Genomic DNA, 26,423 nt, shown 5'->3' with positions numbered 1-26,423 from the left:
GGAGCGGGCGGCGCGCGGCAAGCACGCGGCGCGCCAGCGGGCCTTCGTGCGCGCGCTGCTCGCCCTCAGCGGCGCTTTCTACGCGCTCGCCTTCATCGCCTTCTACTTCCTCAGCCTGGCCTGACAAGGACAATGTGCCATATTTTATGTTTTAGCGATATTTAATAAATACTCTAGCGCTTTGAGCAACTACAACACTAATTTATATTTTTGCTATAAAGGCGTTGTCCATATATCGTTGTGATTGAGAGTTATAATTATTATATTTTTTTATATGATTTTAGGTTAGAAACGGGAAGATTATTATTGTTACTGAGATAAAAATGTTTATTTTGAGCCAATTTATTGTACTAGTAAATGAAACTATTCTGTTATAAGTTTAAAAATTGTTTACAACTTGTAGTAACCTGTGTTGCATTAGTAAAGACTAGCGCACTAGTTGCTAGGTAAACATTCGTGTTGTCTCGTTAAAAGGAGCCTTAAATTATAGACGTAATATTTGGGAATTCATGTATTAAATGTTCTCTTTATGATTTATTTTAGTAAAAGTTCATAAATACATTAATATCACAACGGTAATTGATCCTTCGAGTCGGATGTTAAAAAGTTAAATTAAAAATAAAATAGATATTATTTTAAATGTTTTATAACCTGTACGTTATTTAATGTTTTTATGTATAAATGATTCCTGTAAACCGCATAGTTTGAGTGTGGTAAATGGAATTTAATTACGTTGATCAAACTGAACTATTAACTTCGATATCTAGTACAATGCAATAATCAAAACAGGGGACAAAAAATAGGTTTAATTTTTATACAAATATAATGTGGATACAAAAAATATTTATTATTTAAGAATTATTTATGTAGTGTTCGTAGAAAATGTAGATTTAGGATGTTTAATGTTTTACCTATTGTTGTGGATTTGTTAATTTTAATATACAATTTAAATTATTTTGGTTTGTATTTAACCTCCAAATATCCCTTTTCCTTATCTGTAGTACACATATTATTGGGACATTTTTACAACAGCAGAGTTATGCCGAGTAAAATAAACTAGCCTAGCAAAGGAAAATTACGAATACGTCTCGATCCACTAACATTTGTCGTGGAAATTTACTCTACAGCTTCTGAATTAAAAGCAACTGTAACTTATCAATATTTTTTGCTTATCAAAACTACAAAATTAAACAGTAGTTTACAAACTGTTTAAATAATGAGATCGAGTGATATTTTATAACAAAATATTTACATTTAACTATCTGCGTATCTTACAGATGTTACATAATAAGTTAACATAAAATTATTTTTAACAAATCAGTATCGTTCATAAGAAGTTCACGAGTATTCAATACAGACTCTAAGCAAGTGGAATCTTTATTTTCTGACCTGTTCAGTACTAACACTCAGTCTTTCACAACCCAAGGAAGTATACAAAAAGTGACATAAAAATGAATGTAGCTGTAACTGGTGCGGCCGGGTACATAGGACACCTGTTAGCAGATGCTCTGTTGGCGAGCGACTCGCCTCTCAAGGTGGAAAGTCTCCTGCTGGTGGATACTATCGAACCGCGGCCTCGTAACGACCCTCGCGTACGCAGCCTGGCTTTGGACCTGACAGCACCCGGGGCAGCTGACCAGATAGTAACATCCGATCGCCAGATTTTATTCCACCTTGCAGCAGTCGTCAGTGGACATGCTGAAGCCGACTTTGATTTGGGTCTGGCCGTCAATTTTGATGTCACCCGAGCTTTACTTGAAGCAGCTAGAAAACGCGCCAAAAATATGCGATTTGTATTCGTGAGCACGGTAGGTGTTTTCGGCGGTGACCTTCCGCCTGTCGTCTTAGACTACACTGCTGTTACCCCACAGACTTCATACGGGGTAGGGAAAGCGATGAGTGAGTTGCTGGTGAATGAATACGCACGCCGAGGGTTCGTCGATGGGCTCGCTGTGCGGCTGCCGACAGTATCGGTTCGTGGTGGCGTTGCTAACCGCGCAGTCACGTCCTTTGCCAGTGGAATAGTTCGTGAGCCCATACGAGGCGAGTGTGCGGTGTGTCCGGTGGAGGAAGCTCAGCGCTTGTGGCTTTGTAGCCCTAAAGTTGTTGTGAAAAACATACTACATGCGGGAACATTGTCGGGCGCGCAGCTGGACCCATGGCGGGTTATCAATTTGCCCGGCTTGACCGCCACCGTAGGAGAGATGGTGCGTGCGCTACGTGAGGTGGCCGGCGAGGAAGTCGCCTCTCGCGTGCAGTTCGTTAAGGACGAGATGATCGCACGTATGGTGGCCAGTTTTCCGCCTGAATTTGATACGACTCGTGCGAATCGGCTCGGCTTCATCGCGGATAATAATTTTGCTGATGTCATTCGCATATTCATCGAGGAAGAAGCCAAAAAGAAGTGATAAATACGTAGTACATTCCAATTTAGTAAGCAAACATTGAACATGTTAAAAAAATACATATTTACGTAATTAAAAAAATTACGATTTGTCAATTTTTATTCAATTTAATAAATGGACTAGTTATAAAAACTAACTTATATTTTTAGGCTGTTCTAGTGATATAAAAATAAAAAGAAACATAGTAAAAAAAATATAATTATGCTATATTGATTGTTGATTGTACATGTTATACTTAAGTAATCTTTTAAAAATTAAATAGTTGCTGTTCAATTGCTTTTTCTGAATCCCAAGCCTCAGCGGAATCAGGATCGTGTTTCAACCGTTTAGATAACTTTGGTGAAGTATCATCATTATTAGAATGTTTGCGTTTTCTTTTTTTACGAACAGGCTCTGGTTCCGGTTCCGGTTTCATTTCGTGTTCTGATTCATTGGTCTCTTTTTTATGCTTCTTCTTTTTCTTTTTTCTCTTTTCATTATCTTCCGGTATTAATTCAGTTTCTAAACCGTTGAGTCGGTCTGATATGTGTTTTGGTATCTTTATTGCACTCTTATAATGAACACCGAACAGAGGATGACGTGACTTTGTTTCAGGAAGAGGTATGAAATTACTTTGATTATTTACAGAATTCTCTTCCATGTAATGAGGCTTTGGGATTCTTTTAGAAAACTGTATCATACCAGAAATTGGTACATTTTTTATAACCGGTTTATTCTGATCTATCGTCAAGATAGCAACTTGAGGAGTATAGTTTTCGATATAACCAACATATGTTTGATTGTTTGCTTTAAGTTTACATTTAGTGTCTAAGACAAAACTTGTGTCTTTTAAACTATTGATGTCAACTTCGCTGGGACATTTCAACACCCACACCTCATCTTCTTCTGTAATAACAGCTCCACTATTGTGATTTACTTTGATTTGATTTAGATGAGCATTTTTTTTCAAATATTTCCTTAGTGCTGCTGAATGTTTTGAACCTTTTACTTCTATTTCGTCATTACTGAAATCGAGAGTGTCGTTTTCGAATTTTATTCTGTCAGTGATTTTTCTCAAAGGTTTTGAAGGGGTGATGCTACCATTAGCACTAATAATTTCATCAGTAACGGCAACATTATCAAATAAACTATTTTGTTTCTTTTTTATTTTACTTTTATCTCGAATTTCTTCTGTGTGACTTGTATTATCTAGTTGTCTGGAGATATTTTGTTTTGTATCATTATAAGCACCTTCACATTCATCCATACTTTCATCGGTTCTTTCTTTTTGTAATTTATTCTCTATGTTACTTTGTGATTCATGAACGTTTGCTATTCTTTCCTCTACTATAGTTTCTTCTGCATTAAACTTTTCTTCTATTATTGTATCCTCAATATTGTCTTTTTCTTTTTTCTTTTTAGATTTCTTTTTCTTTTTAACCCTTTCATTGTCTTCTGGTTCTTCTTTGAAATTAGAATATTCATTTTGTTGGCTTAGTTCTAAATGTATATCAGCATTTTCTGAATGTGAATTATCTATCTCTTGTGATTGAGATTCACTGAAGCTGGAATATTCCGCATTTTCAGAGTTTGTTCTATGTTTCTTCTTCTTTTTCGGCTTCGGTGGTTTCATGTCTATGGACATTTGCTCCTCTTTAACTTTCAAATTTAAGAATTCTTCATCCTTCAGAAAACTATCAGAAATCGATGTTTTTGATTTTTTCTTTTTAGGTTTAATATCTAAATCACTTTCTGGTTCCGTTTTTATTTGTTTTGTTTTTATTTCCTCCACAATACTGCTTTCTAACTCACTATGCTTTCGTTTTTTTGATTTCTTCTTTTCATTATTGCCCTCTTTGGAATTTTCTTGACTGTGGTTGAATAGTTGCTTTTGAAGTTTTTGTTTATAACTATATCCTGATTCCGAATCGCCATCATCACCGTTTTCTTTCATAATTCTGAAAGAGTAACTATGTATTACAAAAGTATCAATTTAACTGCATATGACAATACCTTATGTAATAATTTCGCATTACTAAAATAACGGTTAATTTAAAAAAATAAATTGATTAATGTGTTATATTAATAACCAACAAAAATAGTAATCGCATTACTGCTCAAAATAAAGGTAACTTACGTCGAGTCTTCAGAAGTGTCCGTCCAAGCAAAGTCGTCAGAGGATTCCATTAAATTTTTAAGCAATTAAGTTTTTGTACACATACCATTGAATTTTAAGTTATAATATTAAAGTTGAAATTTATAACCTAACACATACAACCTTCAATTTTTCAATGCATGTGACATGTGTTGTATTGTGTTATGACAGTTGACACTGACTTATGTCAAATGTTGAGTTTATTCCGTTTCTTCAATTTTCTTCACAATTAAATTCTAGTTCTTTTATTCCTTAACAGTATGATTAGGAGTACCCGTTGCTTATTTATTAGCATTACTTGCGCAATTTGTAAATAACTGTGCATTGATTGTAATTTAAGTTGCCCTAAAAAAATATTTTTAGACATTTAAAAAATAGTTTCATAATTTTGAACGCATTATTAGTAGTTGACATATTGTTCGTTTGACAGATCTTATGTCTTTCTTGTGAATATTGTAGTCCAACATGGTGAGTTTTATGTCCATTTTGTGAAATATCCAGTTAAATCCGAAGAAGTGTCTATAAAAATTAATTTCCTTTCATGTGAAATAGTTCTCGGTTAAATTTGGAACATATAGGATACTATATTTTCAGTGGTCTATGTGAAAGTTGTACGTAGTTTGAAAATAAACCGAAGTTGTTTAAAGTTGTTATAGTCCTATCTATTACAGATTTAAACACCTAAGCCATGGTTAATATTAAATCAATTACAAGTTAACATATCCTACAGTTCGATAAGCATCTAAAAAGTTTTTTAAGGTTTTTTGTTTTTTTAGTCAAAACATACTATCAATAAATTTTTGTTATTGTGTTCAGGCTCGTGGTCCGAAGAAGCACTTAAAGCGTCTTAACGCGCCTAAAGCATGGATGTTGGACAAATTGGGTGGCGTGTACGCGCCTCGACCATCCACTGGTCCCCACAAGCTACGTGAATGTTTGCCGCTGGTGATCTTCCTGCGCAACAGGCTGAAGTACGCCCTCACCGGTAATGAGGTGCTCAAGATCGTTAAACAGCGCTTGATCAAAGTTGACGGCAAAGTACGAACAGACCCTACTTATCCTGCTGGATTCATGGGTAAGCATAGATAAGTTTATGCATCTCTAAAGTCATTTGCATTTGTAAAAATAACACGGAAGATAGCACTATAAATTTAAAGTTTGCAAGTTCTTGATAATAATAACTTTGAAAATAAATTAAAAACCTAATCGTATTCATAATTATGTCACTCTAAAGATTCTATGCATTTAAAAGAAAATTAATTATATTTGTATAATTTCAGATGTTGTATCCATTGAGAAGACCAATGAATTGTTCAGGCTAATCTATGATGTTAAGGGCCGTTTCACAATTCACCGTATTACCCCAGAAGAAGCTAAGGTATGTTGGAAGGAGTATTAAATCATTTTAACAAAAGTATCATAAATGATTAACATAGTTGAAAAATGTAACTGCAACTTGATGTCATTCTCCAAATGTTTGCTAAATTAATGCAACTTAAACAAGGAATAGTAAATATGTAGGTTTAATTATCTGCTAACTACTGTATGACATTGCAAAGTGACAGTTGTCTATAGGCATATTTACAGATGCACAGATAACAGATATATTCTATGTATCCTCATCTAAATCCACCTCTTGCTATTCCTTCTAGAAAAGTGTAGGAAGCGGCGGAAAATATAAAAATGAGGAATTCGTTTCACTCACTGCCTGTCTTCTATGTTTTTGTGGTATTGCACAAGTTCAGCTGTCCATTTTTATTACTAAAGAAGTTATTTCTGGGCTCTCCCACTGTTGTTTAAATGTAACCTAAATGTTTACGGAAAAGATGGTTGCTGTAACTCTACTCTCTGTTGGTGTCTTCCAATATGTTATTTGTTTGTTGCAGTACAAGCTGTGCAAAGTGCGTGCCGTGGGCACTGGCCCCAAGAGCGTGCCATACCTGGTGACGCACGACGGACGCACTGTGCGCTACCCAGACCCCCTCATCAAGGTCAATGACTCCATCCAGCTGGATATCGCCACCTCCAAGATTATGGACTTCATCAAGTTTGAGTCTGGTGAGTTATGGATTATGATTTAAGTTCTCTTTGCTATAGTTTGGTTCTGAATTACTTTGCCAAGTTTTAAATTAGGGTTCTTTGTTATGAATACTTTCATTGTACAGTTTTGTCAAGGAAATAATGCAGAAAAAACATGTTTATGAATATTGTCTGAAGTTAAGAATAATAAAGATATTTTTTTTCATTAGGCAACCTGTGTATGATCACCGGAGGTAGGAACTTGGGGCGAGTGGGCACGATCGTGTCCCGCGAGAGACATCCAGGTTCCTTCGACATTGTCCACATCCGGGATTCCACTGGACACACATTTGCCACTAGGTAATCTATTGTTATATTTTATATGACTTTTATACTTGGTTTTATACCTGGTTCTAATGTGTAGAGATTTTCTCGTATTGTGGTATCTAAATTTATACAATTGTAAGCCAATTTTGACGAGGTTATATTAAATTGGCCCTAAAACATTGAAAATGTAAAAAATGTTGAAAAACGAATTCAATTTAACTTAACTCACTCGCCGTAATTTCTTAAATTTCTTTCGATGTTTTCGAGTATGTACTAAAATAAAATAAAAAGAAATGGTTATGGTCTAAATTAAAATGTTTGAAATCCTTGTTTTGAAACACAGCCAATAGATGGCGTTATTTCATGTACTATCGCCTCGGTCGGTCCCATTTTTTTTGTTTCTTAACCTTTTAGTAATTATGATCAATTGTGTGTGTGTGCAGGATGAACAACGTGTTCATAATCGGCAAGGGCACGAAGGCGTACATCTCGCTGCCGCGCGGCAAGGGCGTGCGGCTCACCATCGCGGAGGAGCGCGACAAGCGCATCGCCGCCAAGGTCGCCGCGCAGTGAACTGCACATTAAAATATAAGACTATAACAACTCTTTTATTATTAACCCTTTTTACCATCTTTTTAATATAATGCCATGTAGGGCATGTAAGAGTGTCGGTGGCTAAGTGGTTTAAGCACTTAACTTGTAATCTACAAGTCTTGGGTTCGAATCCCGCCATGTACCAATGTGATTTTCGATTTTTCGAATTTTCATATATACACAATTTACCCGACGTTCTTACGGTGAAGGAAAACATCGTGATGCAACCTGCACATATCGGCGGAGAAATTCAAATATATGTGTGTAGTTAACCAACCCGCAGTGCAGCGTAGTTGACTATGGCCTAGTCACCCCTTATTAGGGTAGGCTCCGAGCCCCTCGGTGGGGACGTATAGTGAGCTGACGATGTAAGGCAAATGAGTACTTTTGATTGCTGAACAAGAAAATGATTGCTTTTATTAAGTAGTGGTCCCACCAGTTGAGATTTGCAAAAGTTTCTAATAGAAACAGTTAGGCTAGTTAATAAAAGTTGTGGCACATAATTCGTTGCAATCTGCATTGCTGCCCATATTGAATCTAGGAAAATGCAAGGTAAAAATTAACTACTTGACATGTTGATACATATTGAAATCGAAAGGAACTAAAAAAGAATAGGTATGAAGAAAACACGATTTAAACAATATAAGGCTATTTATTTACACAACAACTAAGTTTTTTAACTAGTATTTTGGACCGTAGTGTAGCACTGATAAAACATCGTATTTGTCCTTCAAAAACGAATTTAAATACAAATTAGGTACCTCTAAAAACATCTATAATCTAATTTTTATCTACACTACACTAAATAATTCTTCATCGCTATTATAACTAATTCAGTACGAACTTCTCTTGAACCTGATCATTTGTACTCCATCTCAATTACAAGACAAAAATTGCATCAATCTTGAATCAAGACGAATGACCAGGTTAGGCTGTGCTCGTGTGAGGTGAATGTGAGTGCCTCGCCCGCATGTGTCGCTCCAAATCTCTGCGGCGGGCGAGGGGCTTGCCGCAGCGCGGGCACGCGTGCGGGGCGGAATCCTCAGACGCGTGCGGAGCCCGGGCCGCGTGTAGGCGAACGTGCTTGTTGAGATTAGATGGGTCACCGAAGGCACGCAAGCAATGTCGGCAGCGGAGCGGTTTATAGCCCGTGTGAGTTCGGATGTGTATTTTGAGGCCGTATTTACGTGAGTAGAGTTTGCCGCAGTAGAGGCAAGTGTGACCGCCCCGCGACTTGCCCCACGCGGCTGCTAGGGCCTCCACGGCTGCGCTCGCCGCATCGTCTGCTGGTAGGGGTAAAAGCGGCCAGTGTGGTATAGGACTACCAGAATGTTGTATCGAAGAAATGTTATAAGGTCGGAAGGCAGAGCTTCGTTGGGATGTAGATTGTTCCAGACGTTCGAGGCAGGTCTGCCAGAATGCTGCCAGTGAGTAGTCCCCGCATTTTAAGAACAGGTGAACCTTCAACGGATTCGGCTGCTCAAACTCTACGCCGCAATCGTGGCAGACGTAATTTTTCTTGCCTGTAATATTGTAAGCAGTTATAGCGATATACACAATTTGTACTATGTGTTTTTACCAATGATTGTAAATTTAGTTTTTCATTAATGTTAAATATTTATGGTACTAATTATTAATTTCTTCAGACATAAATAAGTTACAACTGTAGAGACAGAAAAAAACAAGGTTTTTTAATCATAAACAGAAATTGAAATAAAAGAACAACAACTATAATTAAATTAAATTTACCTTGAATATTCTTCAATGATAAAAAGGGCATATCGAGTAGAGCGAGCGTTGCATCGTCAAACCATATCTGCAATTCTTGTAGGGGCGCGGCTTCCGCTTGTAGGCGCAGTCGGAGGCAGCTGGCATCCGTTACATCCAGTTGGGAGCCCAGTTGCTGTGGGAAAGAGGCCGAAGAGGCACAGAGGAGCAGCGTGGCCGCGGGAGAGGCTGGAGCTAGGCTCGCACACACTGCCGCGCCCGCGGGCCCTCCTCGCGCGCATAGGCGACCGTTCACGTCTAAATCCATGTACACCTGTGCAAGAAAAAAATATTTATTAAAAAAAAACAAGCTATATTGTAACAACAGCTATCGACTATATTACATCAGACTTAAAAACAATTGATATCCAAAAGTGTCCAGTCCCAAAAATGTTTAGGTATAGTTCAAGCTTCCTATCCATTTTTTTTATAATATAAGGTGGCAAACGAGTAAGCGGCCACCTGAATCCACCGAAATGGAAAGCTACCGCTGCCCATAGACATCCGCAATTGCAGATGCGTTGCCTACCCTTCATTGACGGAGGAGGAGACCCACATAAAGAGGACATTATCCCTTCCTATGCGTCTCCTCCACCATCAAGTCCACTTTTCCTTCCCATCCTCTCCTCTTAAGAAAAGGGTGGAAAGGGAAAGTGACTAAAATTAAGCCTCCGGCACCTTATTATCGGAAGGTTCCTAAATTGATAATGTTAAATAGAGAATTTATACATTTAATTTGCACTGATTACTGACTGAATAGAAACAGAATGGTAACTTACGTTGTGTGGTGTTAAGAGGGCATGTTGCAGCGCCGATCTCAGCTCCCTCGTCCCGAAGGCAGCAGAACACGCTCCGGACGACAGTCCTCGGCGAGCCAGCGTTCTCATGCTGATGGTCTACCACTGTCCGTATATTGAAGTAGACGAAATCGTAACCTTAACAATGTAACCTCTAAACTGCTGCACGAAAACCTCTTACGTAACGTTCTTTTTAATGAAATTTATATATTCCAGTAGCAAGTGCAGTGCTGCAGGTGGAATGCAAGTGGCGCGTGCGCCGCGTGCGTCTCGTATTTACGTCCCGGAGGGTGGCAACCCTCAGGGCGGCACTCCGCCCTCCGACCGCCCCCGACACTCCGACACATATTGTCTCCGACCCCGCAATCAAAATATCCGTGAAAAAAAATATATCGCCCTCTAATAACATCATCTATATTATTTATCCAAGTGTTAAAATCCTTCATTTATAAACCTATTAACATTTTGTACCGAATTTATTTAAGTACATCGGTGGGTTATAGTCTGGTTGTTTCAAATTTACGCGTAGACTTAGGTTTTAAATCTCAATTTTGAGCTTTTTTTCTTCAAACGGTTACTCTCACCTATATTTAAAAGACGATTGCTAAAACTTTCATAACAAGTGAAAACAAACGTTACTTTTAAATGTAAGATTAGGTTTCTAAAGTAAATAAAATGAACGAGTGTTTTTAAACATATTTATTAAACATTTGCAATTTACAGTAATTACTATAACAAAACAACTACCGCTATTAAAAGTATATACATGTGTAAAAAACAATCAACGATACGTAAAATTCAATTTCATGAAACCTTAATTATTTTTTATATAATTGAATTTTAAAAACCGTCCGCTAGATACTTTGACATTATTTAATTAACAATTTCTATCATCTTATTATTTATTTAAATGAATACTTCATTTAATTTAATTCCATAGACGTATTTTAATGTAATTTCTTAACCGACTCGAAGGACCAATAATTTTACATCCGAAAATTATACGTTTTATTCGGATAATTGTAAATTAATTTAGGTTTACTTGCATTTATTATGAATTACAATATTTCATTTATTAAAAACTGATTTATGCAACAATGACAAAATAACAATGTAAATTTTTAACAAAACTATTACAAAACTACTTAGATATTTACACATTACAATTTGATCATCTTATTACAATCGCTGAAACTTTTCTAAGCGTAGTTTGATACGCAAGCACGCTACCGTTACTCTTCCTCCATTCCTGTAAGCAAAAATAACCATAAAATAAAAGGTGCATGTTCCTCGCTAGGTTTTTATTTTAGAATTGTTATTCATACACCTAAATTGTAAAAATTATTAAGTAGACGTTGCCCTCGATTAAGTACGAGCACAATTAAAAATAAAATGAATTAGTAGCCAGTACCAACGTTATTCTTCAGACTTTGTTCTACATTTATACCAGAGCGACATTAAGTAAAACGCTTTGGACCTTCATAGTAACAAACATCCATTCATCTTTCGCATTTAAAAAAATAATCCAGACAAATATGACGCTGTACAGAGTGTCAGGTGTGATGTTGAGTTCAAGTGTCGCTTTGGTTTACACGACCATTGAGCGAGGATAACTGTCACATAAGCGCCGTGCCGCATCGCGCACATGTCGCGTAAAATCTATTACAAAAGATGGCGACGCGTTAAAAGTTTTTCAGGACAAGTATTGCGTAAAAGCTATTGTTGAAACTATCTCATTTTATGATGGGTAAATTAAATTAAACTAAGGGTAAATTTTTTGGTTTAACTTTTTTTAGTTTGGCTCATAAAATGAAGGAATATTATTTCATATTCGATTATGTACCTGTATCAAGCGTTCAACAACAAGGAAACTTACACTTACAGCTTTAATTCACTACAATTTATATATATTTTGAAGATAAACAGTTTAATTGTAGAGCAATATGGTGACCGTGTGCGTGTGTTTGTACAAGCGATGTAGAGATTTGGCGGCTGAATTAATCTGTTATTTGATAAAAAGCTGCAACATTGAGCCGGTGCACGGCGCGCCCTCTCGTGTTTTGATTTTGCATTATTTTAATTGTTTCCACCACGCCCTAAGCCGCGGCCTGCAGCAGTTGTGGTGGGCCGCTAGTAGCGGCCCGTTATATTAAATTTTAATAAGGTTTTATAAATAAATAGGTAAATGTAATATAAATTGAAATTAAAAAAAATCATACTTTTTAAATTTAATATAATTAAATGAATAAGGACTGGCCAGTAACTTCGCAGAGGTTTAAGGAAATTGGATATCGTAGATATGGCTCTTTGTAAAGTAAAATGGTATAATTTTTTTTTATAAAATATACTTTATGCAGATAACAAAACCGACTATGTGCCCCTATTAGGATAAAGAACAGGTCAGATTTGTCGCGTTGCTCATTTTAATTGAGTGATCAAAATTGTAACATTTAAGCTCTTTACATCATTACTGCATTGTTCAGAGGCGACGCGACTCCATGCAGCTGCACAAACACGCAATAAAACATACGATTGTGAACCATATCACGCTTCAACAAGGTTTATTTTCCAATGACGCAATAATCAATTCTTAAATCCCGGAACAGTCCAGTTCATGTAACAAAATGAATCGTTTCCGATCGTGTTAAGGTTGATTTTATAAAAACTGTTTGCAGAACTCTTAAAGTCCATTTAGATGTGCATTAGCGAATATAGAGGAGGATGGGGCAAATGCGACATGTGTAGTGTGTCGTGCCAGACCGCTCGCCTCACAAGTTTGTTTAACACTCAGACCCCACTGATAAAGTCCCCGTGACTTTTGCTAATTTCATTTACTGCTATCTCATGTCTGGCAAAACAATTGCAATTAGAATGCCGTTTGTTTCAAATAGATTGTGACTAATTATAACAATGGGCTGCATCTAGGAGACTAGTGATTGCATAAGTAGGTTAGTCCAAAGATCAAGGGTGGAGGTAGTAAGTAGTAGTCCAATTTTCTAATGAAAAACTGACAAATGGTTTTTGACTTATCAATGCGGGATTCCAGAAAATATTACTTGATTGTTATTATTAATTATGTGCATTTTTGTATTCATTTTATAATTCTCGACTCTTAGTTTAATTACATATCCTTTGATTAATATTCTAAAAGTGTCAAAGATAGTATATCAATAACTATTGTTCCTTAAAATCTGCCTACGGAGGGGATCGCAAATATAACATACAGGCTGTTGCCGCGACTTCGTCCGCATGAAATTAAAAAATAATAAATAGCCTATGCTACTCAACGATAACTTAACTTCTTTACGGTGAAAGAATTAATTGGCCCAGTAGTTTTGAGTTATGTCAATACATACAAAAATACAAATCTTTCCTCATAATTTAGTATAGATGAAAGTTTCGTTTCACTAACAGTAACAATTACCCGAGTCAAGTGTTCGGGGAGCGTGCAGTGACCACGTGCGCTTTATCTTAATTCCCATCTCATCAGATAGCCGTCGCCAAACCGACAGTAATAGAAACCCGACGGGAGATAGAGTGCCGTTTATTCATATTTGAATTAAATTAAACACAATTGCTAAACAAGTATATATATCCGTTTATATAATTCCAGGTGGTAAGGGGCATAAGAAATTTTTTTTATTTAATTATTTATTACTAGCTTTCGCCCGCGAGTCCGTTCGTGTAAAATTTTTAAAAAATGAAAGTGAATAGCCTATGTGTTCTTCTAGACTATCCTCTACATCCATACCAAATTTCATGGAAATTGGTTCAGCGGTTTAGGCTACAAACTAACAAACATCCATCCATCTGAACTTTCGCATTTTAATATTAGTATGAAGTATGATTATTATTATTTATTTAATTATTTTGTACAAAAATAACATTACATATATTTCAACTCAAGTAAGACCTTATTTTCTTTTTATAATTTTAAATCCTACGATTTAATTCAACACATAGGAAGCTTTTTCGACAAATGTTTCTTGTGTATGGATAAAAGTGAAACTAGTTTAATTCTCCTATACTAATATTATAAAGAGGAAAGATTTATTTTCTAGAATTTTTGTATGTATTAAAATGACTAAAAAACTACAGTGACGATTTTAAAAATTCTTTCACCAAACAAAAGCTACGTTATCAGTGAGCAACATAGGTCATATTTTGTAATTTTTTTAATTTCACGTGAACGAAGTCGCGAGCAACAGCTAGTTAGAAATAAACTTATACATGTAAGATAAAATTTTAGAAAAAAATAGCAAGATATACGAGTACTTAGTTAATCGGTAGGAGATTTTTTTTTACAAACATTTTTTTAATCTGCATTTTTAAATTGTATCAACAATAAGCGCACTCAACGCCCCGCATCAAATATAATGTAACAAAAATTTATTTTTAATAGTTATTATGCGTATTGTAGTTGACAAGTGGTTGGATTAGAGATGGCGTTAGTGTCGCGAGTCGCGAGAGATTAGCGCGCGTGCGCACGTGCGCCGCGACGCCGCTGTGACGTCACGCCGCGTTAGCTAATCGCCCGTGACCGCAGCACCGGCCGCAAAACGCGCCCTTTTTCTGTGCCTTGTCGCACAAATTGCAACCTTATTACATCTATTCTTCAATGCAGACTAGGCGAGACTTAGAAATAGAAAATGAACCTTATTGAAAGGTAACAAAGACAAAATTCGATTAAACGACACTTGTAGATCTAACCTTAAAATTATTTATGTGAACTAAACTTTATTACCTTGATATTAAGATCTAGTTTAAACATCGTAATCCTAACTTGAAAATGTATTAGAGGCCAAATTAGATTGATATTATGAAGCGGGCAATACGATATTATTGCAAGTATTGTAAGGTCCGCTTAGAGTTGAATAGTGGTCTAATGGGGATGGTATGGCGTGGCGAATGCGCACGTGCCGGCAGCCGGTGTGGCCTGCACCGCCTGCCACTGCAAGTGCGGCAAGATGGTGCCACGGGCTATACGACGTTAACGAAAACTGGGTAATTCAAGTCGTAACTCTGCAGTGTTGGCTCACCTTCTAGCATCATGCTGGGTGTGGAGGGTGGCGTGGGGGAGTCGGGCATGTACCGCGGCGTCGGCGCCTGCGCACGAGTCTCCACAACCTCGCGTACGATCTCTGTTGTTATAAACGATAAGATAAATTTCAACTACAAAATGGAAGTTTTCCTTAACTTCAAACTTACTGAAAGTTTTTTTTTTATATCATGGAATCTAAATACAACACAATGTAAGTGGCAACGTGTACCTGTGATGACATCGCGGCTTGTGATAATGGATTCAATCTCCAGCGACACTTCTTGTACCAGCCACGGCATTACCTCTTCGTTCACGCCTGCAAACAAATTCGCAGATAAAAAACAGAAGTAAGAGCAAGATACAAGACTTACTATGTTCAGGCATAGTCGTGTCGTGTCTACTCTAGTAGACTTAAGTAAAACGGCAAAAAGGAAGATAATTACCAGTCTGTATCCTCTCGATTAGATAACCATGGCAGCGCAGGCCGGCCAGCACGCTGGGCAGCAGCTCGGCCACGTAGCCCTGCACCAGAGCCGCCGCCGCAGCGCGCGCGCGCGCCTCGCCCGCCGCCGCCTGCGCCAGCCGCGCCTCGCCCACACGACGCTCCTGCACAAATAACAAACCATTGTCATAAATAATTATCATGGTGCTTAACTTGACATGTCAAGTAGAAGAGTACTCTTGTTCCCGACGTGCTTAATAATCATTTTTACTTACTTCAGTAACTATTTTGAAACACAATAATTGTAAAAGTAGATGTTATATTAAAGTCAGGAGTTCAGTTTATCCAAACACTCAGTCTGTTATTCTGTGTACCTTCTCAGCCTGCAGGCGTATGTCTTGCGCAAGCAGCCGCTGGCGTTCAGCGCGCTCGGCGTCCCGCAGCTCGAGGTAGCGGCGTTGTTGCTCGCGCAGCGTCGCCAGCTCCTCCTCCTGCGCCACCTCCGCCAGCGCCTGTTCCGCCGTCTTGCCCACCAGCGTCTCCAGGATCGGCTGCACTTCCAAGTCGAAGTCGAACAGCTGGCGGGAAAAGAATATTAAAAATTACATTCTACGATTATCAGAATGCTGAAGTCAACCACCGGACTTCTGATTCCTTCACTGCTAGAGTAAACATTATAAGAGTTGTGGTTTTTAACTGGTTCTCAGGTACTTACGTCTCCAGGGTATATCTGCGTGTGTGCGTCGGCACCTGTCTTGGCAGGCACGTAGATTGGCGTGGCGGGCCGGTCTGCGAATAGGTCCGTCTGCACGCCCACCTCCAGTTCCACGCCTTTGTCGAACAGCTGCACGAGAGAGTATATTAAATACTGTTGTAGATAGAAAAGACATTAAGACGCGAAGTTCTCACCTCTTGCAAGTAGTGTTCAGTCTGCACCGGCAGATGTCGCCGGCCGGGGGCGGGAGGCGGCGTGCCTGGTCTCAGTCTCGCCAATGCTGCTCGCCGAGCTAATGCGCGCCGCCTAGACTTGCTTGCGCCATCGCCCTGATAAGACAATAAGAAAGAAATCTAATTTCAGTAATAATTGTGCGTGGTATATTATTAAATTACGAGAGACTTCTTGTGAGGAATTTAGAAAACTGAAGTCTCAAACGTGTTTATCGTTTTTCAAGTAAATTGCTTTTTCCTTCATAAAAATAATTGAACTCTTATCTTTACCATAACAATGTAGAATAAGGTTAATTTGTAAATTAGAAATATAGCGCAAATTTTATTACCAAAAGTTACGAAATTTTTAAAGTAATCACGAAAAATAAAATAAAATTTATTAAGAAAGGTAACCTTCAAGATGTACTTTATAACAAAACTCACGAATTAATTAATGTCGACCATATCAAGGTATTATTAACAAAACGTAAGCAATTAATTTTTATAGTCAAGATTTTCGTAGGTCACTTTCAAAATGTTCAAAACAAAAGGGTCGGGCCACGAAATCAGTGTTTTGGTCGCCTGGGGTTCGCGTGATGAAACGTAACACGCATGCTTGTGCGACACTGAGAGTTGCTGTATTAATAAAAAATAAATATAATTATTACAGATTACGAAGATATTAGTTTTTTCTAATTAAAATGTTTATTTATTATATTATCTTGGATAACGGAAATAAATGGAAACTAACTAATTATAATTCACCATTTATTTTAAGACGATGTTATATGTAGTTTAAAAATAGATATAAGTCTTAATGAATATTACTTTTTTCTTTAAAAATTACGTAAATTCAAGCCAATTGTAAAACTAACTGCGCCTGGAATTGCTTACTTAGTGTACCACTTACACGTTAAACGCTGCAAGTAAACATTTCTTTTCGATTTCTTTGCCTTTAATGCACGTACAAATTGCACGCGGCTACATCGATTACATCTAGTCAATCAAAATTAACCTTTGAAGTGATCGACGTTGAGTTCAATTTGCATTAAGGGCGAGCTTGCAGTGAATTATCCAGTCTGTGCTATGGACGGGTCATGATAAATTTCGATGAATTTTTGATACATTGTTAGTTGGCTTGTTACTGTAATATGATACAAGTGGTTTAGTCGTTATCATATTAAATTCGAAAACTGTAATTTCTTATGAAGAGCTGTTAACTGAAAAATGATAATAACTAGCAATATTTCTACAACGTATCATGTCAGATGTGGCAACCTTTTGTTACTCGATAGATATGAAATATGTACATACATAACGTATTTTAACACAGTTGTTACACTTCTTTTGCAAACTTTAGTACAAATATGCACTCATATTTCATACTTTTTTTTTTGGTGTCGGGGGGGGGGAAAAGTCATCCAAAGATACCTTGCCTACTAGAGGGAAGGTAGGATTATGTAGGATTTGACCCACTAAAACCCCCGCGGTGGCCATCATCAACTCACATAGTCGAAGGTTCCGGGATCTCCAAGGAACACCGGAACCTATGCACTCATAACCTATCAAATCAATCTACATCAAATAATATGTCATATAAGTCACAATATGTAAATTGTAAAAGCATACTGCAACTGAACAAGTATTAACTCAATTACACACGAATACGACTCGTAATCGTGCACGCCTGGTTACCGATTTACGGCTCATGTCATGTTGTTTACTTTGACTTTCATCAACACTTTACTCTTTTAAATAAAACACAACCTTTGGTGTTGACGACTTACGGAATTCAGATTACATAAACAGACCATAAACAGTGGTAGCATTAAGTAGTACATTTGTTGCTATTCTAGTTTTATCATAGACTACAATATACAATTGCACAGAGTGGAGAAACACTCTTCGAGAGATGGTCAAGGAGAGTGGTCTCGACCCTAAAGAACGAGGAAACGATCCGGAGAGATAGAGAGAGAGAGAGAATATATAATTCATCTAAATGTATATGGGTCAATTCGATTCTACACTGATGGTCAAATCGAATTATCCCAACTACAGCGTTTCAATTCTATTTGACACTCACCGCGGCGTGCGCATGCGCAGTCTGCGGGGCGAATGTGCTGCCGCGTACCACGCGCCTGTCGTGCATCAGATTTCGTGGCCCCATCTCTTCGCTGTAAGGAAAGAAACGTTGCCATAAATAATTAATTACTTAGTAAAATCACAAATGTCAAAGTTTATATGGATGGATGGTTTGTTAGAAGGTATCTACGGAACGACTCTACGAATCTCGATGAAATTTTCCACAGTAAAGCAAAGTCTAAAAGAATACTTAGGCTACGTACTTTATTTTTATAATTACGCGCAGATGGTAGTAGTAAATGGCATGAATCATTGTAAGTGGTAGTAAAATAACATTTTACTCCGCTTCTTATGGTCGAAAGAGGTGTAATAAAAGTGTACATAAAACAAACATAATTTTACATTTATAATTATTTAAATGAGGTGTGCTGGCATCAGGGACACGATATATTTATAATTGATAAGATTAGATAAGAGGTATAAATGGCCGGGGGGTAGTTGACCGGCGGTTGCGGCTCGAGGGGTATGTGGGGGGGTTGACGGAGGCAGGCAAATGGGGCATGCAGCCGCGGTCATTACACACTGCTTGACCCCGTTTCCGACCCTCCTCCAACTTTCATTCACATCTACATATGTTGTACATTTCAGGCGATGTGGCTGTCGAATCATAGAAAGTAACACTATGCTACATCTAAAAGACATCATAAGAATGAATCGTTATAACCACTGGTCAATAAAAATCACAAATTCATTATAAATAAACATATCTTTACATGCGTATGGCGCTAAAAGATTATAAGCATGAGATATTTTGTCTAAAAGCCTATTTAGTCAACTACATCAAATTGTATCATGTAAAAATTTGTTAAATAAAAGGTTAATGCCATTAAATGTGTTTGAACCTGAAAATGACTGTTGTTTTGAGAAACATTTGTGTTTATTTTATCAAGTCATCCATACGAGGTTATTGCTTTCGTATAAGTTAATGTGCTATTTTATATTATAAATAGTAAAACATACACTTTGTCCTGTTTCTCAACCATATGTCTCATTCCGGCGACGCTGGCGATCAGCGCTCTTACCCCGCGGAACGCCTCCCCGGGGTTCATTCCTTTTTTATTGACCTCAACGTTTGGACCTCCGTTGGGTATTCTGTTCTCTTTATTTTCGATAACTGTCCGCTTCGGACGTGATGTTACAGCTTTCGGTTTACTAGCATATGAATAAACAACCTTCTCTCTTTCTTGAGAAGGGTAGAGAGTATGCAATCCCAAAAGATAAGCGACTTCAGGGGGAGGCAAGAGAAACTGTCCAGTTTTAACTGTCGTTACGAAACGTGGTTTGTCGGCCTCATTCTGCTTGTTTCGCTTCTTTTGCTCCGGCGATGGACTGTCTTCCATTCTCGGGGATATCTTTGTTCTTTCCGTTGAAGGGATACAGTTGATATTTGGGTGAGAACGATTCTTTGCCTTCTCCCGCTCGGCTCGGTCTTGACTGAGGTTGAGGTTGCATTCCGAGGCGGCCAACGCCCCCATACCGTAGCGAGGTCTGATCGGACGTCGTAGATTCGCTTCTAATAGTTCTTTCTCTTTTAACCGGCGCAATTTAAAGTCGAGCGCGCGAGAGAACTTCGGATTGAGAGCGGTGCGTGTGTCCACCGTTGGCCGGGCGAGGGGTCGGACTACGTTAACATTGGGATTACGTTTCACTGCGTGGTCTGTTTGTGTGGTCTCGTTGTCGACGACTGGTAAGCCGTCATCGGACGGCGCTTGTGAGGCAGACATCGCGTGTCACATGTGCGGGCGGCAGTCCGCGGCGGGGGCCGGCGGGTACTGGCTGTGGGACTGGGCGCCGGCCGACGGTCATTAGCGCTTACCAACAAAACGACGTTACCGTCCACCAGCAGGTGGCGCTTGATGCATTATAGAGTTGACGCTAATGCTGCGGCGTGTGGTCGCGCAGGCGCTACGGCTGACCGCTGCGAGTCAAGTCGCGAGACTTCTTTCTTGGTCAATTATCATACTGGATTGTACAGAAATTTCTACTAAAATATAACTATTTATACTTTTGTATATATTAATTAGGAATTAAGCTTTTAAACTTATTGATGTAATCTCCACATACACCTATGTATATTAATGTAATGGCATATATAATAAATAAGCTTTCATATTTAGAAGGTTAGGGCAACTAGTATAAACGTAGTAACGGTCATCTTACCAATCAAACTTCAAATTTATATATTTAACTTCGAAAATAATAATAACTTATTATTTAGAATATAAACCTTACTTAAAAATAAACGCGCATTTATTTTTTGGCGTCAGTTTAATTTTCGAATTGACCTTGAGGGTCCATTGTGGTGTTTTGTAGAACCGCGTAGCCAGGATGTGCGTCATGCTACTCCGCCTACATAATGCCGTAGCACAGTACGCTACATTGGGCTACGCGTAATGAAAGCTACGAATACGATTGCGACGCAACGGTCTTCTATTTAAACATAGTCTAGGAGCCATTGCAAAATATAAGTATTCATCTTTTTATTTCGATTTAGGTATTACAGAATGTAACTATGCAAAAACTATAGTGTAAGCCCAATATAACCATCTTTTACATTTTATTTTACTACGATAGTATTTTTGCTGTTGCCACCCATGTTAGTAAAGTGCCTGGTTTAAGCTATAAGGTAGATAAATATGAACCATGAGCAGTTTTCGTAATATAAACTGATCAATGCTAATCAAATTAGAAAAAAAAAAGTAACACGAGCTCTTGTACATTTCGCACTGGCCTAGCAACCGCCCCCTGGTCAGTATTATCGCAACATCTACAGATTGCCCATTAAACGAAGTCTACCAAATAAATTATACGTATACAGAATAATAATTTTGCGTCTGTTTTGCGCTATGACTAATACAATTTAACTACAAATAGTGCTGGAATAGTTTGATTTTTATTGATTGTAATTTTTACTTACAAAATATTACTAATATGATAATTGCGAAAGTTTAGGTGGATGGATGTTTGTTAGAGTCTGTAGCCTAAACGGCTGAAAGGAATAAGATGAAATTTGATAAAAATGTAGAGGATAGGACACATTGGCTACTCACTCTTGTATTCTTTTAATTCCACGCGGACAGAATCGCGGATAGAAGCTAGTGTTAATAGCCAAGGTATAAAAGTCCCCCTTTTGCTAGCAAACGGATGTGCGCAGTCCACCCTAGAGGGCGCTGCTATTAACCAAGGTTAAGGGCATTGCTCTCCACCACAGTACTAACATGCTAGACGCCTTGTAGCTTATCTTACATCACCACGCGAGCTCTCACAGGTCAAATAGGACATAAGAAAATTGTATTTTAAGAAATTCAACGTCTTCTCTACAGTTACTTCACGCTTTAGGCTATATATTTTCACGCTATTAAACTTAGAGGCTAAACATTTTGGATAAAAACCCTAATGTGGGAAAGAGACCATAAGTTGCTGCCAACATCAAAGTTAGATTACCAAGTTTTGTAATGTCATGTCATTGACAATTTGACACATGTAAACAATAAAATAATTTTATGCTGATGAAATCGCACGGGAACAGCTACTTTAAATAAATAAAAAGTTACCATCTGGCCAGTAAAATATGCCTACTCTAGAAAGTAGGTTAAAAAACAAAAATAAGAATTGAATGAAACATAAATCTGATTGGAGTAGGACAACCATAGGCTAGAGGGGACTAAAATTCAACTTACTCTATAATTATTTCTAAACTTTTAAAACTCAACACATCATACTTCTTACTAATATTATAAATGCGATAGTTTAGATGGATGGATGGATGTTTGTTAGCGTTTGTAGCCTAAACGGCTGAACGAATCTCCATGAAATTTGGCACAGGTTTAGAGCATAGTGTGGAAGAACACATAGGCTACTTTTTATTCCGGGAATAGTTAAGGTTTCCGTGGGATTCATTAATTTAGTTATCTTATTGAAATTTGGCACAGATATAAAACAAAGTCTGGAGTACACATGGGATAAGCTTCATCCCCGAGAAATGTCCGGTTCCCGAGGGATACGTAGCTTTTTATAATTTATGTAGTTCGTATGTTTTCTAATACCACGCGGACGAAGTTGCGGGCAACAGCTCGTTCTTAATATTTCTGTGACTTATTAAAATATTTCTTCAGTGGCTTTTCTAGAAGACAGATAAAGTGCGAGATATCGATAGTGAAAACTCAAGGTTAAATGAAGAAATCTAACCAAGAAAGTATTTATACGAAGAAAAATGAGTATGTAAGATTGACGTTATCTAGATTGCAAGTTGCCGTGACTGGGGATGTCAATTAGTCGCTTTTACATATATGTGTAAAGTAACAAGACCTTGAACTCCTTTGCTCCCCAGGGCTGAAGTTATATTAGAAAAAATAACATAGTTTAACTTTGAAGAACAATAATTTTGAGTGTGGAGATACACCGGTGGAGTTAGACATAGAAAGAGAAGGATGGATTTCGTGAAAGTGACATGATCAAGGGAGTGATGACTGAGATCACGGATGATAGAGTTATTTGGAGGAGGAAAACCCGGTGCGCCGACACTACGGGAATAGAATAAGGTAGGGGAGATGATGATGAACAATGTTTCACTTTTGGCTTACGAAAGTAAGCAGTTTTTTTTATGTGGCAAACAACCGAGCGCCCAACTAAATTCGTCTAAAAAGAGGAGCGATCGCTGGCTTTAGACAGCAGCAATAGCAGATGAATTGTCTACCTTTGATCGACGGTGAAGGAGACGCACATGAAGAGGACATTTCCCCTTCCTATGAGTCTTTTACCGTCATATTAATCAGATATATTAAAAAAAATGCGTATATACATTTAAATTTGATGTTTTCACATCTTATTTACGTGTATATTAAATGTACAGCTATCGAAGGTCATCGATTTCAATGTGTTTTAATTAAAAATTACTTGGAAATACAACAGAGCTATAATTTTAAAACTTGTTTGTACTGTATTTATATGACTAACACGTATCGAAATTAAAATCAATATTTGCGTCATTTATAAGCTTTTGTCGTTAATTCTGGAATGGAATTACTTATTGTCGCTTTTGTAAGTTAAAATTTCATCTGTTTGAGTGATGAAAACTCATTATAATGGTATCAGACACAAAAAATAAAGACGGAAAAAGGCGCGAAATCAAAGACAGTGGACAAACTTTTAGATAGTTCTTTTATAAAGCTACTTGTATCATGTCGTTCAAGGCTTATTTTTTCAGGTATGACCTACAGTGGTCGTATACGAGTGACGGCACACATTTATATGCACTGCATCAAAGAAACAATATTAATCGTAACATTGATATTTGTAATGTCAGGCGACATGCAACTCAACGAGGAATGTTATTAAGTCACCGATATCTTTTAGTGTTCTATGTAAGTCGTACACGATTTTGTCTTTGGTCACGTCTACCCACTAATTTTATGTTTCCAAAGCATCTGACTACGGGAGGTGATTTTTGTCATTGCGAGATTGTTTTAACCAGTTTTCGACGACTTAATAGAGACTTTGTGGCCTTATTTGAGATTATTACCAAAATTCAAATGACCTTGACAATAGTTTTGAAATTCTTAACCCTTACCATGATGGATCTTTTCTGAGTTTCATGTTATTGTAAAGCGCCCGAGGCGTGCTGGCGTACGTGAAGGGTCCCTTCGGCCGCTGCGGGCCCTCCACGAGCACAGACCGCATTGACATACTCATCTCAACAGGTGGAAATCAAACACAAACACACAGCACCACGCACTATCAACAATGACGTAAAAAGTCACTTAGACACTGGTTTGGATATCGAACTATTCATCCTCCTTTCTAATAAATTAATTGCCTCTGACATCACTTTTAATCATAAAATACAATACTGGCCAGTATTGTTGTTATTTTTTAGTCTTCTATTACCATGGTGATCGATAAACAAACTCTTCCGGTCATTGGTTATCTATCACCAAAGAGTATCTTATTCAAGGATAAGCCTCTGATGAAATTGTCTAATTTAAAACGTGATTGCGCGTAAAATTAAAATGAAATTATTTGAAATAAAACTTATAAAGCATTTAAACAGACAGTTGTCGGTATTTTGTGAAATTAAACAAAAAATGTACTAAAAAGCGGTGGCATACGACTTTCAATAACAATGCCATCTGTTGCACACGCCTTACACTAACTGTATCGGTCTTTTTCGCATACTAAATTGAGCGCTGTAGTAGTTAAACCTTACATCACTAGATGGCGTTAAATTAGATTTGGGTTTCAAAATTAAAATGAAATTACTAAAAATAATAACATTAATTATTTCTTCCTTGTCGCCAAATAAATTTGGATTTTTATCCTTTCATTTGAATTTATTTACATTTCGTGCCTACTTATAAGTGGTATAAATTTAGTGTCATAGTAATTAATTGGTTTTGTCATGCATTTGTGACATCTCAAGACCTTGTGAGGTTTTCCATAAACGTTTTAACAAAAATGTTTCACGAATCCTTTGAATACGCATACTGCACCGGCTAATAAAGCGGAATATAGATTATTTTGTTAACGTTAAACAAACTCATTTGCTAAAGTCTTTACTTTCAAACCCATTTTTTCGTTTTTGTTAACAAAAAACCAATTTATTCCAACATAATTATAGCTTAGAAGCTAAGGTGAACATAAATTATCCGTAATCCATGTTTTAAGAACACAATATCAACAAACTTACAAATAAAATCCAAACACAAATAAAACGCAATAAATTCGTTCTGCCCTTTTTGGAACTATTCTAGTATGACTTGACAAATATCCCGCGCCGTGTCCGATGCGTCCCCGATGAAGACATCATAAAATAATGACACTGGAACTTTCCGCCAGATCATTCTCCCACGTAATTACCCCCGAAAATGAGACATAATGTAAAGTATTTCAAACTATATGTGTTTAAGAATAGAGTGCAATATAAAAATGCTGTGTTTGGTGTAAGGGTGTTGCAAATACGAAGGACAGAATTGTCAAAGCGTACAGCAATAAATATATAGTTGTCGTGAGCGTAGGAGCGCGCGGTTTAATGACGCGTGCGCTCGCAGCGCTCGCAGCGCCACTTCCGCGCGCTTTTGTTGTAAAAAAGCGCGCTAGACGTCGCCGCGTGGCGCGCTTCCTCCCGCCATGGCGGACGTTTTTTACGAAATCAATGAATAGCTTTTTATTTATTGCCTTAATGATTGCATCCGAAAGATTTACTTTAAGTTTACTATGAATTTTTTTGTTCAGTTTATAAATCTTCAATATTTCGAGTCTACACATGCAGCTCGCCCATAAATACAGATTTTTTGAAAACTCATTAGAACCAGGTAGTTTAAGAAAGTCCAAAACATTATAGGAATAGGAAAATATCTTTATTATTAACTCTAACGGCCGAATACTAAAATGACACTCAAATCCCGGTAAAATTTTGTTGTCAGAGTGTCATCGTTTACCAAGCAAAGTATTTAAGATTCGATATTTGGCCGAAAGAACATCTATTACAGTAGGCTATTAACAGATATTTTTAGTATATTAAATACTTCATTTATAACTGTCCGCACGTAATAAATGACAGGTGATGATATTGTAATTGTAAGGACAATGAGACGTCGAAGTGGCCATTGTTTTTCTCGTCTCCGTGGCGTGTGAATTGGCTATAACGATGTGACTCGTAAATTTTTATAGCACATTGTTTTAATGTAATACACAAAACAAACATATTATACTATTCAAGGGTTTTTATGAGCATACACGTTTTTGAGTTAAAAACACTAGTATTAACTGCACAACACCAAACTGAAAGAAACAATGAATATTTGTAATTAAATTAGCCATTTTTGGCAAC

At 37.4% G+C, this 26,423-nt stretch overlaps 6 protein-coding genes across 7 annotated transcripts in view; 3 read left to right on the top strand and 3 right to left on the bottom strand.

The window, feature by feature from the left end:
- Window positions 1-124, top strand: part of LOC106100088 (glycogen debranching enzyme) — a 14,515-nt gene extending 14,391 nt beyond the window's left edge. The window contains exon 21 of the mRNA XM_013278824.1: window positions 5-124. Within this exon, the coding sequence (XP_013134278.1) occupies window positions 5-124 (120 nt within the window). The remainder of the gene's footprint in view (window positions 1-4) is intronic.
- Window positions 125-1,278: 1,154 nt separating this feature from the next.
- On the top strand, window positions 1,279-2,500 carry LOC106100133 (uncharacterized protein HI_1014-like). The gene has a single exon (XM_013278876.1). The coding sequence runs from the start codon at window positions 1,452-1,454 to the stop codon at window positions 2,406-2,408; it is 957 nt and encodes a 318-aa protein (XP_013134330.1). The 5' UTR covers window positions 1,279-1,451; the 3' UTR covers window positions 2,409-2,500.
- Window positions 2,501-2,585: 85 nt separating this feature from the next.
- Window positions 2,586-4,676, bottom strand: LOC106100107. Its single transcript, XM_013278843.1, has 2 exons — window positions 4,522-4,676; window positions 2,586-4,342 (listed from the first exon to the last, which is right to left on the bottom strand). The coding sequence occupies exons 1-2, from the start codon at window positions 4,569-4,571 to the stop codon at window positions 2,653-2,655; spliced, it is 1,740 nt and encodes a 579-aa protein (XP_013134297.1). The 5' UTR covers window positions 4,572-4,676; the 3' UTR covers window positions 2,586-2,652.
- Window positions 4,677-4,905: 229 nt separating this feature from the next.
- Window positions 4,906-7,485, top strand: LOC106100193 (40S ribosomal protein S4). 2 transcript variants are annotated; one of them, XM_013278956.1, is made up of 6 exons: window positions 4,906-5,007; window positions 5,356-5,614; window positions 5,820-5,917; window positions 6,426-6,597; window positions 6,789-6,918; window positions 7,329-7,485. In XM_013278956.1, exons 1-6 carry the CDS (start codon window positions 5,005-5,007, stop codon window positions 7,456-7,458), a joined length of 792 nt encoding a protein of 263 aa, XP_013134410.1. In that variant the 5' UTR covers window positions 4,906-5,004; the 3' UTR covers window positions 7,459-7,485. The 2 variants fall into 2 exon arrangements, with proteins under 2 accessions (XP_013134410.1, XP_013134411.1); XM_013278957.1 differs by lacking the exon at window positions 4,906-5,007 and adding an exon at window positions 5,200-5,230.
- A 921-nt stretch (window positions 7,486-8,406) lies between these two features.
- Window positions 8,407-10,133, bottom strand: LOC106100087 (zinc finger protein 846). Its single transcript, XM_013278823.1, has 3 exons — window positions 10,026-10,133; window positions 9,229-9,520; window positions 8,407-9,002 (listed from the first exon to the last, which is right to left on the bottom strand). The coding sequence occupies exons 1-3, from the start codon at window positions 10,131-10,133 to the stop codon at window positions 8,407-8,409; spliced, it is 996 nt and encodes a 331-aa protein (XP_013134277.1).
- Window positions 10,134-10,994: 861 nt separating this feature from the next.
- Window positions 10,995-24,364, bottom strand: LOC106100139 (radial spoke head protein 3 homolog). Its single transcript, XM_013278882.1, has 9 exons — window positions 24,165-24,364; window positions 18,537-18,627; window positions 16,436-16,570; window positions 16,242-16,370; window positions 15,901-16,104; window positions 15,528-15,690; window positions 15,314-15,400; window positions 15,083-15,184; window positions 10,995-11,292 (listed from the first exon to the last, which is right to left on the bottom strand). Exons 1-9 carry the CDS (start codon window positions 24,284-24,286, stop codon window positions 11,276-11,278), a joined length of 1,050 nt encoding a protein of 349 aa, XP_013134336.1. The 5' UTR covers window positions 24,287-24,364; the 3' UTR covers window positions 10,995-11,275.
- Between the last annotated feature and the right edge of the window lie 2,059 nt (window positions 24,365-26,423).

Source organism: Papilio polytes, unplaced genomic scaffold, assembly GCF_000836215.1.
Source record: "Papilio polytes unplaced genomic scaffold, Ppol_1.0 DF824069.1, whole genome shotgun sequence".
NCBI classification, from domain to species: Eukaryota; Metazoa; Arthropoda; class Insecta; order Lepidoptera; family Papilionidae; genus Papilio; species Papilio polytes.
This window is presented reverse-complemented; position numbering and strand designations above follow the sequence as displayed.

Coding starts and splice junctions, on each gene's coding strand:
- LOC106100133 (XM_013278876.1), top strand. CDS start 1,452: ATGAATGTAGCTGTAACTGGTGCGGCCGGGTACATAGGACACCTGTTA.
- LOC106100107 (XM_013278843.1), bottom strand. CDS start 4,571: ATGGAATCCTCTGACGACTTTGCTTGGACGGACACTTCTGAAGACTCG. Junction 4,343..4,521: donor GACACTTCTGAAGACTCGAC/GTAAGTTACCTT, acceptor TTACTCTTTCAG/AATTATGAAAGAAAACGGTG.
- LOC106100193 (XM_013278956.1), top strand. Junction 6,598..6,788: donor CTTCATCAAGTTTGAGTCTG/GTGAGTTATGGA, acceptor TTTTTTCATTAG/GCAACCTGTGTATGATCACC. Junction 6,919..7,328: donor GGACACACATTTGCCACTAG/GTAATCTATTGT, acceptor GTGTGTGTGCAG/GATGAACAACGTGTTCATAA.
- LOC106100087 (XM_013278823.1), bottom strand. CDS start 10,133: ATGAGAACGCTGGCTCGCCGAGGACTGTCGTCCGGAGCGTGTTCTGCT. Junction 9,521..10,025: donor CCCTCTTAACACCACACAAC/GTAAGTTACCAT, acceptor TTTCTTGCACAG/GTGTACATGGATTTAGACGT. Junction 9,003..9,228: donor ATCATTGAAGAATATTCAAG/GTAAATTTAATT, acceptor ACAATATTACAG/GCAAGAAAAATTACGTCTGC.
- LOC106100139 (XM_013278882.1), bottom strand. CDS start 24,286: ATGAGTATGTCAATGCGGTCTGTGCTCGTGGAGGGCCCGCAGCGGCCG. Junction 16,571..18,536: donor CTGCGCATGCGCACGCCGCG/GTGAGTGTCAAA, acceptor TTGTCTTATCAG/GGCGATGGCGCAAGCAAGTC. Junction 16,371..16,435: donor CTGAACACTACTTGCAAGAG/GTGAGAACTTCG, acceptor TCTCTCGTGCAG/CTGTTCGACAAAGGCGTGGA.